General features: G+C 42.1%; 1 protein-coding gene across 1 annotated transcript; it reads right to left on the reverse strand.

The window, feature by feature from the left end:
- Window positions 1–3,565: 3,565 nt before the first annotated feature.
- On the reverse strand, window positions 3,566–7,134 carry LOC134100397 (uncharacterized protein K02A2.6-like). The gene is given in 2 exon segments (XM_062553573.1): window positions 3,566–4,722; window positions 4,725–7,134. Coding segments are annotated over 2 exon segments (3,567 nt in total).
- Window positions 7,135–18,305: the final 11,171 nt, after the last annotated feature.

Raw genomic sequence — 18,305 nt, forward strand, 5'->3', positions numbered from 1 at the left:
TACATAAGGATACACATTTCTAATTCTATTCTTTGTAAATGAATTGAAGGGAAAAGGCATATGTTTCTAACCCATGGAGTGGACCAAACATTCTTCGCCATTGCCATTCTCATTGTTATGAGAATAATGTTTGCATAATGGTCTGTGCATTACACTTTGTAACTCAATATGAATTTGGGTGGTTGACGTTTTAGGCCGAAAAAAAGTTTTTGAAAAAAGAATCAGTTATTATGCATGGAAATCACTTAGTTCTGTTGTACTGACTCTACCATTCCAAATATGTATGATCTTTTAGAATTTGTATTGGAATTCATATTTATTCACCAATGTCTTGTGTTAGTGACTAAAATTGTCATATGGTGTGACATGAAAGTTATTGTGTGTAAAACTATGATGGGGTATATATTTTTTATGTGAGTCAGTGTATCATAATCTTCTATCTTTACTTCATCGAGATATAGCATTTCCTTGTGGAAATGTATTATATTTTACAGTATATTTATTAATCAATACACAAAGTAAGGCATTTGTCCCCAATCTTTCAATAAACTTCATAATAATTTGGTCATTTCTTGATACAAAAGAAATCAAACGCATACAAAGTTTGCTGACCCTATTTCCTATCTGATCCATTCAGATTTGTATGATTTAGACTCCCAAAAATGAGAATATATGCATTTCACAAACAATAAATCATAATTTAAGACAAATATATCACATAAATGATCACTGTTAAAAACTCAGAACTTTGTAAAACAGAATTCCACCAGATATTGTATAGCACTTGGGTAACAGGTGCCACATATTAAATAATAAATGTTTACAAAATGTTAAATATGTTAAAATATGTATAACACTAAACTATTAGTTAAACATGTTTGAAAAAAACATTATTTCTGTAGGAAAATACAGATTATATCATAATAATATCATAATAATATCATAATAGTGTGACAAATAAATCGGTGTGACAGCAAAACCCCATCACACCATATGATATGGGGTCATTCCATATGAGGTTTCATGCACTTAGCAGAACAATGAGTCTTGTGGCTACATATAGGACCAAAATCATATGCTCACTTTAACATGGTAACATAGATTTAAAGGTAATTTTGACCGAAAAACTATTTACTTTTGAAATTTTCCTGAAAAATGGGTCACACCAAAAGACAGCGAAAAGTGGAACTGAGATAGGAGTGCTGGAAATACTTGATTTATTGAAAGAAATATGAGATATAACTCACCAGGTTAACTTTCAATGTCCTTCTGAGAAGATATTATACTTCCTGAATGAAGAAGGAACCCCTATCCCTAACGGTCTCCACACAATTGCAAATTTAAAAAACATAATAGGGTCACACCATATGATATTGATTTTTGGGACAAAATGTTTTTGTTTATGGCTTGTTCAAAAATATTATGCCTGGACTTTAAACACAGACTTAAAAGTAGACATCTTTGGTATTCATTGTATTTAAAGGAATATTTTGGTATTTTACACTTTAAGCCCGTTTTCTGTATTGCCTAGCATGAAATCTCGACGATTGAGCCTGTTTGTGGAATTTGGCAGCTTTAGAATGGAGCTCTGTATGGCTTTAACATTGCTCGCTTTGTGCATGGGCTATTCTGTCCTTAAAACACCCCTAAACGTTCGTTTTTTAAAATGTGCAGCTCACAGAGTGGTTACTGGTCTTCAACAATCTTCTATAGCAAGTTTAGCAGCGAAATGCAGCTTCTGTCATCTTTTATCAGAGATTTCAAAATCCCGGAAATAGGCCTACTTTTTCAGACCTCACAGCCGTGTGCCTAATATAACACAACAGAATTTGAATTTCACTGCGAAACTTGCTATAGAAGATCATTGAAGACCAGTAACCACTCGGTGAGCTGCACATTTTTTACAACGATCTTCTATAGCAAGTTTCACAGTGAAATTCAAATTCTGTTGTGTTATAGGCACTTTTCTAGACGGGCCGCGTCACGCCGTATCACCGTCTAGAACGTGAATTAACTTTGACTAACCGCACGGCGTGTCGTCCATTATCCCGTACATTATCCCGTATATAATAGGTAAAACTTTATGAGCCCATAGATGATGTATCCTATTCCAGAGTTTAAAAGCATTTGTGAAATTAGCTGCCTACTAGCGGGTGGCCTGTGTTGCTTCCGGCGTAGGCTAGACAAAGATGTGTCATATGGCCTTCGGCCTTGTACCTATGGCCAAATTACAACCCTGCACCCACTCATGACATATTGCTTACAGTATATCAACAAGAACAAGACATGTCCGGGGGGCAAGCTGTTTGCATAGGCTACTTGAAATATGGATGATCTCAGGTGCGTTTGGATATTTTGTATGGGAGCGTACCTATGTTCCCAGGTCCTGTTCCCCACTTTTGTATGGGACAGGGGAACATAGGACCCTTTTTTTCCTTAATTTTAAAAAGGATCCTATGTTCCCCGGTTTTCCCAAAAAGGGTCCTATGTTCCCCAGTATGTATTGCAACCGGGGAACAAACAGTAGGTATAGCCTTAGGATGGTGTTGGTTGGAAACGATAGGCTACGACCAAAATAGGGGGTCTTTCACAGGAAATCCCCAATCCTAACCTAGTATGTGGGAATTTTCAGATGGGGGTAGTCAGCACCTTATGGCTCTGGGGGTAGTTACTTTCAAATTTCCCTTATTGTAACTTCTCAAGAAGCGAATGGTTTCTGACAACTTCTGTCAACTAACCCACAAAACTCATCACATGATTTTGTTTTGCACACCTGGTGTGTTTGTAGAAGCACCAGAGACCGAAATGGAAGTACAAAAGCACAGAAAAAGTGAGTTTCATATAATAAAAGAAGAGCACCACCCCTGGCTATGTGGCCAACAGGTGCAAAATGAGTCCGAATTTACACCCATTCTCTGTTAAAGGTTGGGTATGGAAGGCTAGGCTAGGCACTCTTGAGCTGTATAAAATGAAATGCCAGCCTGACGTCTGTACAGCAGTATGAGCTCTAGACTCCATTCTCGAAGTCAGCCACAGACTGCCGCCATATTGAAATGGGGGAAAACGAAGCGTCTCCGCCATAAGAACTGTGATATCCTTAGGGTGCTGAGGAATCACCACACATTGATGTTCTCCAACGAATGTATTTATTTAATACTCAGGAACACGCATACACAAAAGCTGCTGCAGCTTCCAACTCTGGCTTCTCACTCTGCTACTTGCTTCCTAACTAGCATGTCTCACACCATAGAACGTTAGCTCCCTCTAGAGGATATTGTGATGCATGCTTACGCATTCACTTTACTACATTCCCTCCCCTCAGAAAAAAACTAGTATAGACTATGCACAAGTTCTTTGTATTCACAATAAAACCTCAACTGCCCTAACTTATGCAATTGATTAACACTCAATAACACATGTCACATGTTTTTTTTTTTTTTTTTTTTTTTGTAATAAAATATATTAAACTCATGAACATATAAGCTAGGGATTTGGGTGGACTACCTCATCCCAGTGAGATTCCAGGACGCATTCTTGTCCTGTGGCAGGGGAACTCACTACTAAGCTAGGTAAAGTCTTTTAAGTACTCTGGAGTCTTCCTATCTCGCTGAGACCTTCTCACTGGCTGTTCCTCAGCAGGGAGTGACTCAGTCAGTTCCTCTGATGCTTCTGCCGTCGTGCCGTCACCTGCCTCAGCGTAGACAGGTGTCTCAGGAATGGTGGGTGGTTCCTGGTCATCCATTCTTGAAGTGTGTGACACTTCAGGTGTCACTGGTGTTACAGCACTTCTACTACGGACCTGGTCGATGTGTCGTCTCACCACCTGTCCATTTCCTAGTGCGACCCTGCATGATACTGGACCAGTCTTCTCCGTTACTGCCCCCGGTATCCAGGTCGGCCCTGCACTGTAGTTACGTGTGAAGACTAAGTCTCCTTCTTCCAGCGATCTTGCTCTAGCATGCACATCATGATTTTGTTTTTGCTTCTCCTGCTTCCCCTGCACTCTATTCCGGAAGTCCGGATGTATTAAATCTAGAGCTGATCTCAGCTTTCTACCGCACAATAACTCTGCTGGTGATTTGCCTGTTGTAGATTGAGGAGTTATTCGGTAGCTGAACAGTGCTCTGGCCATTTTAGTTTCAATGGAATCTCCTGTGCTCTTTTCAATGATAGACTTGAAGGTCTGAACTGCCCTTTCGGCTAAGCCATTTGAAGCAGGATGATATGGGGCTGTTGTGATGTGACGTATGCCATTCTTTTCTACAAATTCCTGAAACTCTTCACTGGTAAAGCAACTGCCGTTGTCTGACACTATAATCTCCGGTAGGCCATGTTGACTAAAACTCTGTCTCAGGCACTCAATAGTGACAGCCGACGTCGATCTACTCACCGCATGTGCTTCAATCCACTTTGAGTACGCGTCCACCAGAATCAGGAACATTTTTCCTTTCCATGGACCAGCATAATCAATGTGGATTCTTCTCCATGGCTTGTCTGGAACTTCCCACGGATGTAATGGGGCCACTGGAGGACTGTTTCTATTTTCCTGACATGTCACACACTCCTTCACCAGCGCCTCCACCTCTGCATCCATATTTGGCCACCACATGTAGCTACGTGCCAAACCTTTCATCCGTGTAATGCCTGGGTGGGTCTGGTGGAGCTGCCTCAGCAGAGCATTGCGCCCCGGTGGAGGAACCACTACTCGCCCTCCCCACAACCTTCCTGGGTGCTGAGCTCCTCTTGACGCCGGGTGTATGGTGTGAATGCCGGATCTTCCACCTTCTTTGGCCAACCTCTTAGAATGAATTCCCTTACTCTTGCCAGCAGCGGATCTTTGTCAGTCCATTTCTTTATCTGCTGCGCCTTAATCAGAGGTGTTTCACTGTCTTCCAACAACAATACTCTCTCCTCCTCTCCAGGTGTTTCATTTTCTTTCATCTCCAGTGGCAGTCTACTCAGAGCGTCTGCATTTGTGTGGTCTCTGCCTACCTTGTAGATAATGGTGTACTCATAAGCTCCTAATGTGACTGCCCACCTCTGGATCCGAGGAGATGTCATCTGGGGTATGGCTCTCATTTCGCTGAATAGCGAAATTAGTGGCTTATGATCGGTTACGATGGTGAAGTTTCTCCCATACAAATACTTGTGGAATTTCTTCACTCCAAAGACTACGGCCAGTCCCTCCTTGTCTAGCTGTGAGTAATTTTTCTCAGCGGCATTGAGAGTCCTTGAAACAAACCCTATTGGTCTGTCCAAGCCATCTGGCATTTGATGGGAAAGTACTGCCCCCACCCCATAGGGCGAGGCATCACACGCCAAGATGAGGGGTTTGTTTGAATCATAGTGAACTAACACACTACAGGATTGAAGAAGCACTTTTGATTCTGTGAATGCCTCCTGCTGTTTTGAACCCCATGACCATTTTTCCTCCTTTTTTAAAAGGGCATGTAGCGGAGCCAGTAGTGTGGATAGTTTCGGGAGGAATCTGTGGTAGTAATTCAACAACCCTAGGTAAGCTTTCAATTCACTGACATTTTTTGGTTCAGGGGCTTGGGCTATAGCATCTACTTTTTCTGTCAGAGGATGCAACCCACTGGCGTTTATTTTGTGGCCTAGGAATGCCACTTCTCTACCCATGAACTCACACTTGCTTCTTCTCAATCTTAGTCCGCTCTTCTCCAATCTGCAGAGAACTTCTTCCAGGTTTTCCAGATGCTTTTGTTCATTTTCACCTGTAATTAAGATGTCGTCCAAATAAATGGCCACCTTTGGAATGCCACCTAAGATGCCCTCCATGGTTCTCTGAAAAATTGCTGGACTGGAGGCTACTCCGAAAGGTAGACGGGTATATTCGAACAGGCCCTTATGTGTGTTAATGGTTACATACTTCCTGGATTCTTCCTCGAGAACGACCTGTTGATAGGCATGACTCATGTCTAATTTTGTGAAGTGTTGCCCCCCATTTAACTGTGCAAACAGGTCCTCAACCCTAGGGATTGGATACTGGTCTACCCGCGATGCGCGGTTAACAGTGAGTTTATAATCCCCACAAATTCTAATTGACCCATCTGGTTTTCTGACTGGGACAATCGGCGCCGCCCACTCTGCAAACTGCACTGGTTCAATGATCTTGTTGTCCTGCAGCCTCTGTATCTCTCTCTCTACTAATGGCTTGACAGCGTATGGCACCGGTCGTGGTTTACAGAATCTTGGCTGTGCTTCCCTATCCACATTGATCTTCGCTGTGACACCTTTCAGTTGTCCTAACCCTTCTTTAAACACTTCTGAGTGTCTTTCAAGCATCTTTTCTAGCTGTAATGGCGGTGCTGATTCCACTCTGTTTATCAGCTGCTCTGCCATGGCCAGCTCCTGTAGCCAGCTTCGCCCTAGCAGGTTTGGTCCTTCACCCTCAACTACTACCATCGGCAATGTCTTTTCTGTTCTGTCAGTCTGCACTCTCACATTGGCCATGCCCAGCACTCCAAGCCTCTCTCCCGTATATGTTTTTAATTTTATCGAGCAGGGTTTCAGTTCTGACATTTCTGTTTTCTTCCACAACTGCATGTATTGCTTTTTGCTTACTATGGTCACCCCACAGCCTGTGTCAATTTCCAATGTTACCTTCACTCCATTGATGTTTACTGCGCGAGTGATGGGAGCCACTTTGGATAATTCTTGTGACACGCTATATATAGTGTAAGTGCTAATGTCCTCCGTGTCACTCTCTTCCTCCCCTCGTAGCAGATGCGTCCGCCGTGCTCTGTCAAAACCTCTGCTGTCACCTTTCTGAGCCTTGTATGTTGCTTTCTGTATATTTTGCCTTCCCGCCTTGGATCTGCAGACCTTCTTAATATGTCCCCGCTTACCACAGTTGTGGCAGAGTTCTGTAGCAAACTTACATTCCGCCGCCGTGTGCTGCCCGTCGCATCGGTAACAACAGGGGAGTTTACGTGTAGTGTCAGCAGACAACTTGTGGACCGTTGCTTGAGCCCCGTGTGCATTTTGAGTTAAATCCTCTGCTAACTTCCCTTGCAGATCTTTCACATCCTTTGAAGCTGATTCCATCGCTTGGCATAACTTCAGGGCCTTATCGAATGTCAGGTCTACTTCAGACAGCAGCCTCCGTTGCATTCTATCGTCGTTCACTCCGCACACTAATCTATCTCTCAGCATTTGCGGCAGTGTAGCCCCGTAATCACAGTGTTGAGACAACTTCTTCAACTCAGCCACATAGACCGCAGTAGACTCAGTGCTCTTCCGTATGCGTGAATTAAATTTAAACCTTTGCACAATTTCACTCGGTTTAGGGTTGAAATGAGCCTTAAGGATCTGCTTGAGCTGTGCATACGTTTTGTCTTTAGGCACATGGGGGCTAACCAAACTCCGTAATAAACTATAAGTGACTGCGCCAACTCCACTTAATAAAACAGCTTTCCGTTTGTCTTCCTCTGTAATGTCATTAGCTTCGAAGAAAAAATCTAACATTTCACTATACTCTTCCCAAGACTGTGACATACAATCAAAAGGGGTCACCGTTCCTATCACTGCTGCCATTCTTCGTGGTTGTCCGCAACAATTCCAAGTTCAGATCTCACCGTTTCTCCACGGTCCCTCTGAAAGTTCTGGGTTTACTCCTCGTCGCCAATTGTGTGATATCCTTAGGGTGCTGAGGAATCACCACACATTGATGTTCTCCAACGAATGTATTTATTTAATACTCAGGAACACGCATAGGCCTACACAAAAGCTGCTGCAGCTTCCAACTCTGGCTTCTCACTCTGCTACTTGCTTCCTAACTAGCATGTCTCACACCATAGAACGTTAGCTCCCTCTAGAGGATATTGTGATGCATGCTTACGCATTCACTTTACTACAAGAACCCATTCATTTTTTAGTGAAGACCCACCGGTCTTATGGCAGAGACGCTTTGTTTCCCCCCTTTTCAATATGGCGGCGGTCTGTGACGTAGGAGGCTGACTTTGATAATAGCCTACAATCGCTCACATCAACTTCCCCAAGGTTACTTAAAGAGTAACTGCACCCTAAAATATGTTTTTTTGAGCTGTTGATTGATTGAAAGTACTCATAAGTGGTGACCTACACTATTGGCAGGGTTAATATTGACAAAAATCGTGTTTCCCGAGAAAAGTAACATTTCGTATGATTTTGTATTGGAGATATAGCTCTCCGCGCCCTCTACAGGTTGAAACATGCCATGACATTTTGGCCCAAAATGCTATTGGAATGCTGACGTAGTCCTGCACTTTTCTCCCGAGACTACGTCACCGGGTCATTACAAATTAGGAATGAAATGCCCCAACACCTGCTGCCCTGATTAGCCTACCTGTGATAAGCCATGTCTGCAGCACTCATTCCCAGATTGACACAAAATCACCATTGTTGATTGGCTGCAGCAGTATTTCAGCATCTTCCAAATTTCAGAACGTCCTGCCCATTTTGAAAGCCTTTTTTTTTCAGAAATGTGAAGTGGGGGGGAGTTATGGGGTGAAGTTACACTTTAAGCCTACCTTACACTGATAAGATTTGGGAAAGATTCTTGAAAGATTGTAAAATGCCCCTCATTCAAGCTTTACTCAAAAGACTACAATCTTTCAAGAATCTTTCCCAAATCTTGTCAGTGTAAGATAAGCTTTAGCTAACTAGTTTTACATTCTTTATTCACCCCCAAAGGGTTGTAGGTAATAGTTCCACAAATCCCCGAAGGCAGATGATTTTATACATTATCGTAAAAGCCCCAATTAGGCTACCGGCCCTTTCGTTTGGAAATTCTAAAACAACGATGCTTTTTAATAACATTTGATAAACTAGTGCTGTGCCCGTACAAACAATGTTTTCCAAGAAACTTGTTGGCCAATACGTTGATGCAGGTAGATGATGTTAGATTGGCTATGATGTGCTTTGCAAGTAAAAAAGTGAAGGGGAAAGGCGTTTGAGTTATACTAACTACTCCATTTAATTGGGAATGCATCTTGAGTGCGTATGTACATTCTCTACTCACAGAGCAGGTATAGGCTAAAAGCAGTTTTTTAGGATAACTTCTCGACCATTACTGCATGTTAAAACAAATGTATGTGGCATATTGGTTACATGCAGGCACATCATTGCAGCCTATATCACATTTGTGATGAGGCGCCACTTATACTGAATACCATTAGTATTAAATCAGAATCAGAATCAGAATCCGTTTTATTGGCCAGGTTTGTGTTAACAAGGAATTTGACTCAGGTTAATCTTTGCTCTCAAAGTACAACACTCAAACAGATAAAACAAACAAATAAAACCAAGAATTAAAAAACAGAACAGTAAGAATAGAATGAAGGGCTGCCCCTTGTTTGCGCGCGCATGTTTTTGAGAAATCTATGCCTACAGTAGGCTATACTCAAGTCTAAATCTAATGCATTTAAAACCTAGATATGCCAAACCATCCGATCCAAATGGCTATAAACTGTTAGAATGCAGTTAGAATGTTTGTCAATGTGGGGAGCATGTTCTGGGATTCAAGAGGATAAGATATTTGCTGACAAAATGAACCTGATCTAAATCTCAATCCTTTACTAATGAGATGCACAGAAGCCAGACTACCCTATGCTCTATGTTTATTGCCATGAACTGAGTGATACAGCTTCTTCGTGACTAGAGCATTTCCACCATAGCCCAATGGGAACTGCAGAACAATAAACAGTCATCTGATTAAGAGGTTTTATTATGTTTGATCAAACATAATGATACATTGCCCATCTGTTACTGGACTACCATGCTATTGAAGCTTTCTGTCTTTGTAGAAGACATTTTGTTTGTTTTCAAGTGCATGTGGCGGTAAGCTCCACTAAGAGAGGGAGAGAGATTCTTGGGGAAAAGGACTACATGATGCCCTGGTTGATTTTTTAGAAAAAGTTTTTTTTCGGTTTGTTATAGGCTACTTTGCAGAATGCAGCATTTATGAGTGTGTGAATGGAACACTGTTCCATTAGCCCTGAAGAACTCAAACAAACCTGATAGCAACTTTGAATTTGCTCTGCAGGTCAGTCTGATGTCAGTCATTGATATCCATTTCCAATTTTCCAAAAACCCAGGAAACAAACCATTTCAATGGCTTCCTGGTCTGGTATTGTCAAATAAGCAGGCGCATTCAGTTGAATCAGCACTGCGCAGATCTGGCTAAACGTAAGGCTGTTTGTATTGAAAGATTCAGACAGATCTGCGCAGCACTGCAAGGTCAAACGCGCTCCACTGATTTGACAATACCCGACCAGGAAGCCATGGATTTTTTTTCTTCTTACAGATTCAGGTCTTGTTATAACCCCTCTGTAAACAAGTTTACAGTACTTTGGTTTGTCTGTAGAAACCCTCCCACCACAGAAGTGTAATTATATTTGAAGCATGATGTATTCACAGTAAAAAATGCTATCTAACACGGGAGCAAGGCAATAAGTGCTGTTCAATACCAATCAAACTTTTTTTTCCTGCCTTAGATATAGAACCCCCATAATGATTGTTTTTGAACGCAGCATCGATGTATCCTTGAAGCAAAGACAACCCAGTCCAGTTTCAGAGAGCATTCTCCACTGCAGGCTAGAAGGTAGGGCCAGAATTCTGCCGTTCATTTCAATGGGGGGGGGGAAGTGATGAAAAATGAGAGTAACTAAAGAATCACAATAGTCATCCCATTTCCACAAGCAGAGAGCATCAGGGATGGACGTTTCAGAGTTGGAGCGGACAGCTCAGAGTTGACAGCTGTGTGCTTGAGCAAGCAAACTAACAGGGGCCTGCACAGACATTTTTAGAGGCTCGATCTTGAAAAAAGGGCACCTTTAAAGTGCCCTTTAAATTAAAAAGGGGTGCCCAGGTCTATCTGTTTGTGTGTCTGTCTGTCTGTGTGTGTGTCTGTTATTCACATATCTCTCGAACAGTTCCTCCGATTGATTTCAATCTTGGATGGCTTGCTACGGGCACGAGTAAGTGCAGTGCCAATTTTGACGTTGTTTTGATAAGTAATGAAGCACACATGGGGTTATCCGCTCTACTGTAGGCCTATGGGTCAAGGTGCAAGACGGTCCAAGACATTTGGATGATCATGTCGTCAACAATAGATTCCCTGTATTCAGTTTACTTGCATAAAATGATTTAATGGATTTTGTGACAACACGCTGACAAATATGGGTATGTAGTGGTTATTTAAAATTAAAAAATGATGTGCAATAAACTGACACTTGGAATAGCCCAGGCTACTTTGAATGTAAAACGTTGAATAAACAAACAACCATTCTACCTAAGTCCCAAACTGAAATGAGCGATAGGCTAATGGTCCCAAATTTAACAACATTTCAGAATGCAACACAGCTAGACAATGAGTGGCAGACAGAGGGACACATGGCACTTGCCAAAGACTCACATCAAGTCTCTGCATTTGAATCTTATGATGATGCATCTTTCTACAAAATGGTTTGTGTTCTCTATCAGGACGGCATCCAACAAGCTTAACAAAGCTTAGCAAAGAAAAAATCTTTACCTTAAGGTTATCAGACAGTTGAAGATGTCTGACCTATATCGCCCATTTTCAGACAGTCCGGCCCATGCCTGAGCCCTATTACATTAATACTAATTTTGTGTGTGTTGATAGCTTACTCTTAAAAGCTGACAATACATGTTATCTCTCAGGTTGTGATAAGTGAGAGAAGAAGCCTTTTATTAGCCTTCAGGTTATCAGTGTCTGCCTATTTGCTTCACCTTTTGCCCATCTTAATTGTTCTAACTTCACGTAGGCTATTCTCCATAGCCTGCTGTAGATTACAGGCCATGTGTCTATTTTTTTACAAAAAAATGTAACATAGCCTACTGTAGATGTCTATCTCGCTCACGTTAAGAACATTTGAAGACAATATGCTTCTACTAAGCTTCATAGCTGCACTAGTAGAAGCTAGTCAACGGTTTTTTCTAACATAATTTGAATTTTTAATTATCAAAGTTTCATTCAGCCCGTCACATGATATCATCCTTGCGTAGGCTACATCACAGCGCTCAGACATAGCAGAGACTACTTTCGCGATAAAGAATGACGTGAATGACAGTCAAGAGAACCAAAAAGATTTGAGGGGGGGGGGGGGGGGGGGGTCTAATTATACCATGGCCTTCATACGAAAATAAGTTGACGGATATCTGCGTAGTGACTTTAATCCCCCCCAAATAATATATAGGCACATTTATTTTTTGGAAGGGGAGTTGAAGAGGGGAGGCAGGCAGTTTCCCGGGCAGATCATTTGCCCTGCCCATGCCCTGCATGTCCCTGCGCACTAATAAAGTCAACTTAAATAGACCAATAGTGTGCTTTCGACTAGTGACTGATCTAAACTAGAATGCATTTCCCGGTGGGAAAGTGCGAAGTGTGCTTGCTCCGACGCGCCGCGAGAGCGCCCCGGCAGGATACGCGACAGCTCGCCCTCAGGTCAAAGCGCCAAAGTTTGGCCAAGACGCGAAGCTGCTTCGAGTTTGGCGACGTTGCCCTCGATTGCCGAATTCTTACACTGACCTGACGAGTTGCCTAGGTTTATCAGTGGTATGTCCCAGAGCACCTCCAATGTAAAAATGTAGATGTCATCCCAAAGACGTAAAGAGATATGAGCCAAAATGCATTTTTGCTAATTGCGGCGCCCCCTAGTGGCCAAATTACAACACATTTACTGAGGCTACTTTGGATGGTGTCCAAAATCATCCCGCCAAATATGGTCTCGATACCTCACAGCGTTTCCGAGATTTGACCTCACTTCCTGTTTGGACGCTTCACCATCGAATTTGATTGGCTGTCACGGGCGAACGCTTTGATGTATGAAAATGAAATGTACACCTCTAAGGTCTGTAGACCTTGTGTTGAATTAAGTATGAGTTGTTCACGTGTAGCTAGCATGAAACACGTAACCACTGAAGGAAGGAGGGAGCCTAAGGAACTAGGCATGTTTCTAGAACAAATACGAGTAATGTTAGGAGTATAGCTATCCTGTTATGCGGGAACATCCGCACTTTACTCACTGTTGAATAAGTTGCAATGTGTTATAGCCTCAAATGGATGGTAAAATAAACAGGACGACTCACCTGTTCAAATGATGTAATAGGATAAAATTTGGTTTTGATATGTCAAAGCAACCAGGCTGTTACTGGTTAACGTTTCTGAATATGAAATCGATTTTGGATTGGTTGCATGTGATAAAAGCTATGCCATTTCCTGTCCAGACAGCATTCATATTCAGAAATACTGTACACCGGCAACAAAGACACACACACACACACACACACACACACACACACACACACACAAACAACTCTTTCAAACAGAAACGTCAGTCCGTTACATCTGCCTCTTGTCCACAAACTGCATGTCGCTGAGTTGACTAGCAACGAAGACTTTCACATAAACACACACACACACACACACACACACACACACACACACACACACTTACACACACACAGACACACCACCCCTTCAAACACAAATATCTGTCTGTTACGTCTGCCTCTTGTCCACAAACTGCATGTTGCACAGTTCACCCACATCTACCCACAATTCTTTGATTTATAAATAACCCCAGCATTAAAAAACTGCAATGTGTCAAATCTTATTATACAACAATTGGGTTCTATGAAGCTGTTTCTTTGTTTCTGATTGGCCGAGAGACGTTCCATGAGTTGAAATATCCCACGATAATCCACTCTGACTTTTCACAGCTAATAATAAATCACTCCGCGATACAATGTCAAATTGTCAAGTGTAAAACGACGTCACGTTGCATCCAAGCTGAAATACAGATACTCAGAACATAGAATATGACGGAGGTGGATATTAGCTAGTTGGATGGCATGTAGGCTAAGTAAAATAGTTATGTTTCAAAGCTAAAAGCATGTCCTAACCAGACGCAATGCGAGCTAACGTTTATTAGGCTATATTCTGCATTGCTTGACAACGGGAGAGATAGAACTAACGACTGGCTTTTGGCCATAGCAACGTGCTTTTAGAACTAACGACTGGCCTTTGGCCATAGCAACCATCCATTTAGAACTAGTAACGGCAGTTTGTCCTGCAAGTAATAGAACTTTGTGGCGGAGAGAAGTTAGTTCTACAAACAAGACAGTTTTAGCGATTTACATTATAATGGGAAATTAGCGCAAAAAACAAGTGGTAGAATTGTTGTATAAAAGCAATATAGCACTTGTGATCGTGGGTTGTTGCTGGATATTTACACGGGTGTTGTTGCCTGCGCCACTCGGCCTCCGGCCTCGAGGCTACGGCCGAACAACACCCGTGGGAATATCTAGCAACAACCCACTCCCACTCGTGCTATATTGCTTAAATATGTATACTGTATGTATATACTGTATGGGCAATTCCATGCAAAACTGTCAAGTCCATAACCCCACACAGCATCATACTATGATGTGGATGATGATTTCTTAAAAGCTTACCATTTCGCTCTTCTTGTTTGTACAACATATTCGATGACATTGTTAACATAATCATTTGCATTATATAAATATAACCCCCTTTTCCACGTCTCAACATATACTGGAGTCACATTCTTAAACATAAACAGGATCCTAGGTTCTCAATTTGCTGGACTCACTGTCTACCATAAAGTTAAAGAATAGTAATAACAGAAGAAAAGGTAAGAAGATGTTGATAGCGTGATTAACTAGTGTGGTGCCTCCACTGAAGAATTTCTATACCACTGCACTGATGGAAATATGTAAATCCTCAGAAATGTCAAGTGACTACAGTTACTTCTACCTGCTTTGATATATCATTTCATAAAAACAATTTTGGCCATAATAATTATATTGCAATAATATCAATTAAAGTTTTCTTTGTAGCACAAACAACAATAGGCTACAGTTTACATTACTTCATGGCGTAATGTTAACAACTTCGTTAACATTAAGTTTGTTTGTTCTGTACTTTGCATGACACAGCAACCATTTACTTCCTGTATCATGGTTGCGGTGTCATGCAAAGTGCGCTGTGCCATGCCGCCATCTAGTGGTTAAGGAATATTTCACACCCATTATTATGATAATAAAAGCTGCGCGGTTGAAAATTGGCACAAAGTCGTTTGGGTGATCCATGTGATAAATTGTGTTTTGCTTTCCATACTTCGTTACTTTATGAATGGTGGTGTATTATTAAGGTATCATTTTGAATGTCATTACTCTGACATTCAAGAGATAACGGCTGCCATTTTTCGTGACCCAGGGTCAATGGGGAATTGCATTGAAAATGGGTCACGGATGTAATGTTTTTGTTCTCCACTAAGTTTCTCCACGTTGCGTCGATAAAATTTCGAAATTCTTGCTCTATTATGTCGGACAAAAATGTAGGTTATTATCAAAGTGAAATGGTTACTGTCATATGTCAGCAGCGTTTGTTTCAGCACATCGATCGGAATCAATGGGAGTCAATGGGGAACCGTAATACTTTTAATAGCGGCGTACAAGGAAGCTTAGTGCAGGATGACGTGACGGCGGTTTTTCAAGTGTTACTTGCCCTCACGGACTTTGTACCTTTCCTCAAACGACCCGTGTTAGTGACGCTAACGTCGCTACAGTTTCACAGCACATATTCACAGCAGAATGAACGTATTGGTCCGTCCATTCATTCGTTTTTTTCTAATTGTTGAGCAAGCCATTTTCTCTCATCTCCTCTCTCTCCCGCTAGGCCTATTCTCTGTTGCTGAAAGGTAAACAATCGAGTTGATTGGCTTGGCTACGGACGATGCTCTTTGATGATATTAGGCTGACAATTAGGCTGGGTCCGGACAGAACCGTCACTGTGTCCGGACCCGGACCGTGGTCCTCCATTTGGTGATGCCTAGGCTACTCTTTGGGGTGGCCTGACCAGCGATCACGCAGTCCACCACTGCAGTTTACATGGAACAGTACTGCCTAGCCTACCACACAAGTACCTGCCATACACAGCTTACTTTCTCCCTCTTTTGGTGAGCCATACCCTGACGGTGTCAATGACAATCAATCAGGAGGAGTAGTTATTGAAAATAATCACGCTGACGGTGTCAATGACAATCAATCAGGAAGAGTAGTTATTGAAAATAATCACACTTTAGACATGACCAGCCACATATAGGAATGTGTGGTCTGTAAAGAACCAAATAAAATGCTATTAGTAATATGATTACCAAATAAAGTGTATCTCTATCTCTCTATGAGCACAACTTGTCTTAATTACACACGTAACATAAACAGCATTCATTCATCCCCTGAATGCTAAATCTCCGTTTAGCATGCTAATCACTTGCATTATATTAACGTAAACGACACATCCCACCTACAATACACATAACCAAACATTACTTTTACTTACTTTGTTGTCATGGACGCACACAACTTCAACTTACAGGTAGTAGACTCACTCTGTATTAATCTCTATAAAGCTAACGTCATGACTGCAACTCTCAATAGCCTGCTACTAACCAAAGATCATAGAACACTACGTCTGATAAAACTAAACATGAGACTGCACGAGGGAGCGTCGCTAGGCAACCACACCTCAACAAAATAAAGAGTCTTTCATACAGTCTTCATAACAGTAGTTGCAATTCAGTATTAAAACAGCCTTGGTAAAGTTAAAACCAACTATTTGAACTGCAGTTAGTTTAGTCTACCCTCATAACTAGACCTCTCAAATTCCGAAATTTGAAGTCTAAATATACATTCTAATTAAAATCCTCGTTGCCTCACGCACACCACAGACAGGGCGACCGCTCTACTTCCGGTATTTCGCCGGCTTCGAGTGATTTACCCAGAATGCTCAGGTCAATACAAATCATCCAAAACACACCGTCAGTATGAAACATCGTGTGGATTGTCGAGTATATATACCAAATGAACACATTCCACTCCTAACAGCGCATAAGTCCATACTTGCCCCTCGGGGTCATGGCATTGCTAAGATATAAACAGTCTCAGGATGAGACACCCCGTTGCGAATCACCCTACAACTATACCCACTTTGCACCGTTGCGGACCATCTCAGTCATCCAATGAATGAATGACAAGTGCAGGTCTACCATTAGACCGTGAGGAAAGTATGCAATTACATGGCAGAACCATATAGTGCTGTGATAATTACACCAATAACTTTTACAAGAATGGCCTTGATTTGATTTTTTTTTTTTAAATATCAACATTGTATCTTAAATCACTCTGAAATGTCATTTCTGCATGACCTAAGCCATTTAAGATGAGCTATTCTGCTTAATAGTATACATTCGCCAACACACACGTTTTTGCTAATTATAGAGCCATCGACAGACCGAATAACACCAAATTTATTGAGGGTGCTTTGGATGGGGTCTCAAGTCATCCCACCAAATATGGCTTTCATACGTCACAGTATTTCCAAGATAGGCACACTTCCTGTTTGGCGGCTTCGATCGCTGAATTTAATTGGTTGTCACAGGCGAACGCTTGGACGTATGAAGGCGAAATCAAGGCGGTTGATCCGCCTTGGTCTGTAGATCACGCGTGCCAAGTTTCATGACGATCGGAGGAACTATGCGGCCAGAGTTGCTTTACTTTGACTTTGGACAAAATTCAAAATGGTGGAAAATCCATCATGGCGGAAAATGACGTCACATGGTGCGTTGGAATCAGCTGAGTCAGAGGATTCCAATGGTATAAGTTTTATAAAAATCGGCCATACGGATCAAAAGTTATGGGCATGAACGTGTTTTCAATCTTTGACCAGTTGGTGGCGCTAGAGCGTGAAAGTGGCGAGCATGAAACCTGGTGGTGTCAATCAGGGTAGTCTCCTCTATCAGCATACCAAATTTCATGACTTTATGTCTTACGGTTTGGGCTACAGGTGGAAAAATGTGTGGGCATCAGCGCTCAAAAGTCGCTTTTCCATTCATTCCTATGGGGAAAAATCGACCGGAAAAACTGGAATAACGGGAGAACGACAAGGCGTATCGAAAAGCTTTATACACGCCACCATCCTCGCATCAGGACGCACGCGTGAGAAGTGGAACGGCGTCTCTAGCTCCAAATCCCTAGGACAAGATAGGGAGACAAAAATGTTCCGCAAGATAAATAAATTTGATAATAATAACTAGAATGCATTTCCCGGTGGGAAAGTGCGAAGTGTGCTTGCTCCGACGCGCCGCGAGAGCGCCCCGGCAGGATACGCGACAGCTCGCCCTCAGGTCAAAGCGCCAAAGTTTGGCCAAGACGCGAAGCTGCTTCGAGTTTGGCGACGTTGCCCTCGATTGCCGAATTCT

Source organism: Sardina pilchardus, chromosome 14, assembly GCF_963854185.1.
Source record: "Sardina pilchardus chromosome 14, fSarPil1.1, whole genome shotgun sequence".
Lineage (NCBI taxonomy): Eukaryota > Metazoa > Chordata > Actinopteri > Clupeiformes > Clupeidae > Sardina > Sardina pilchardus.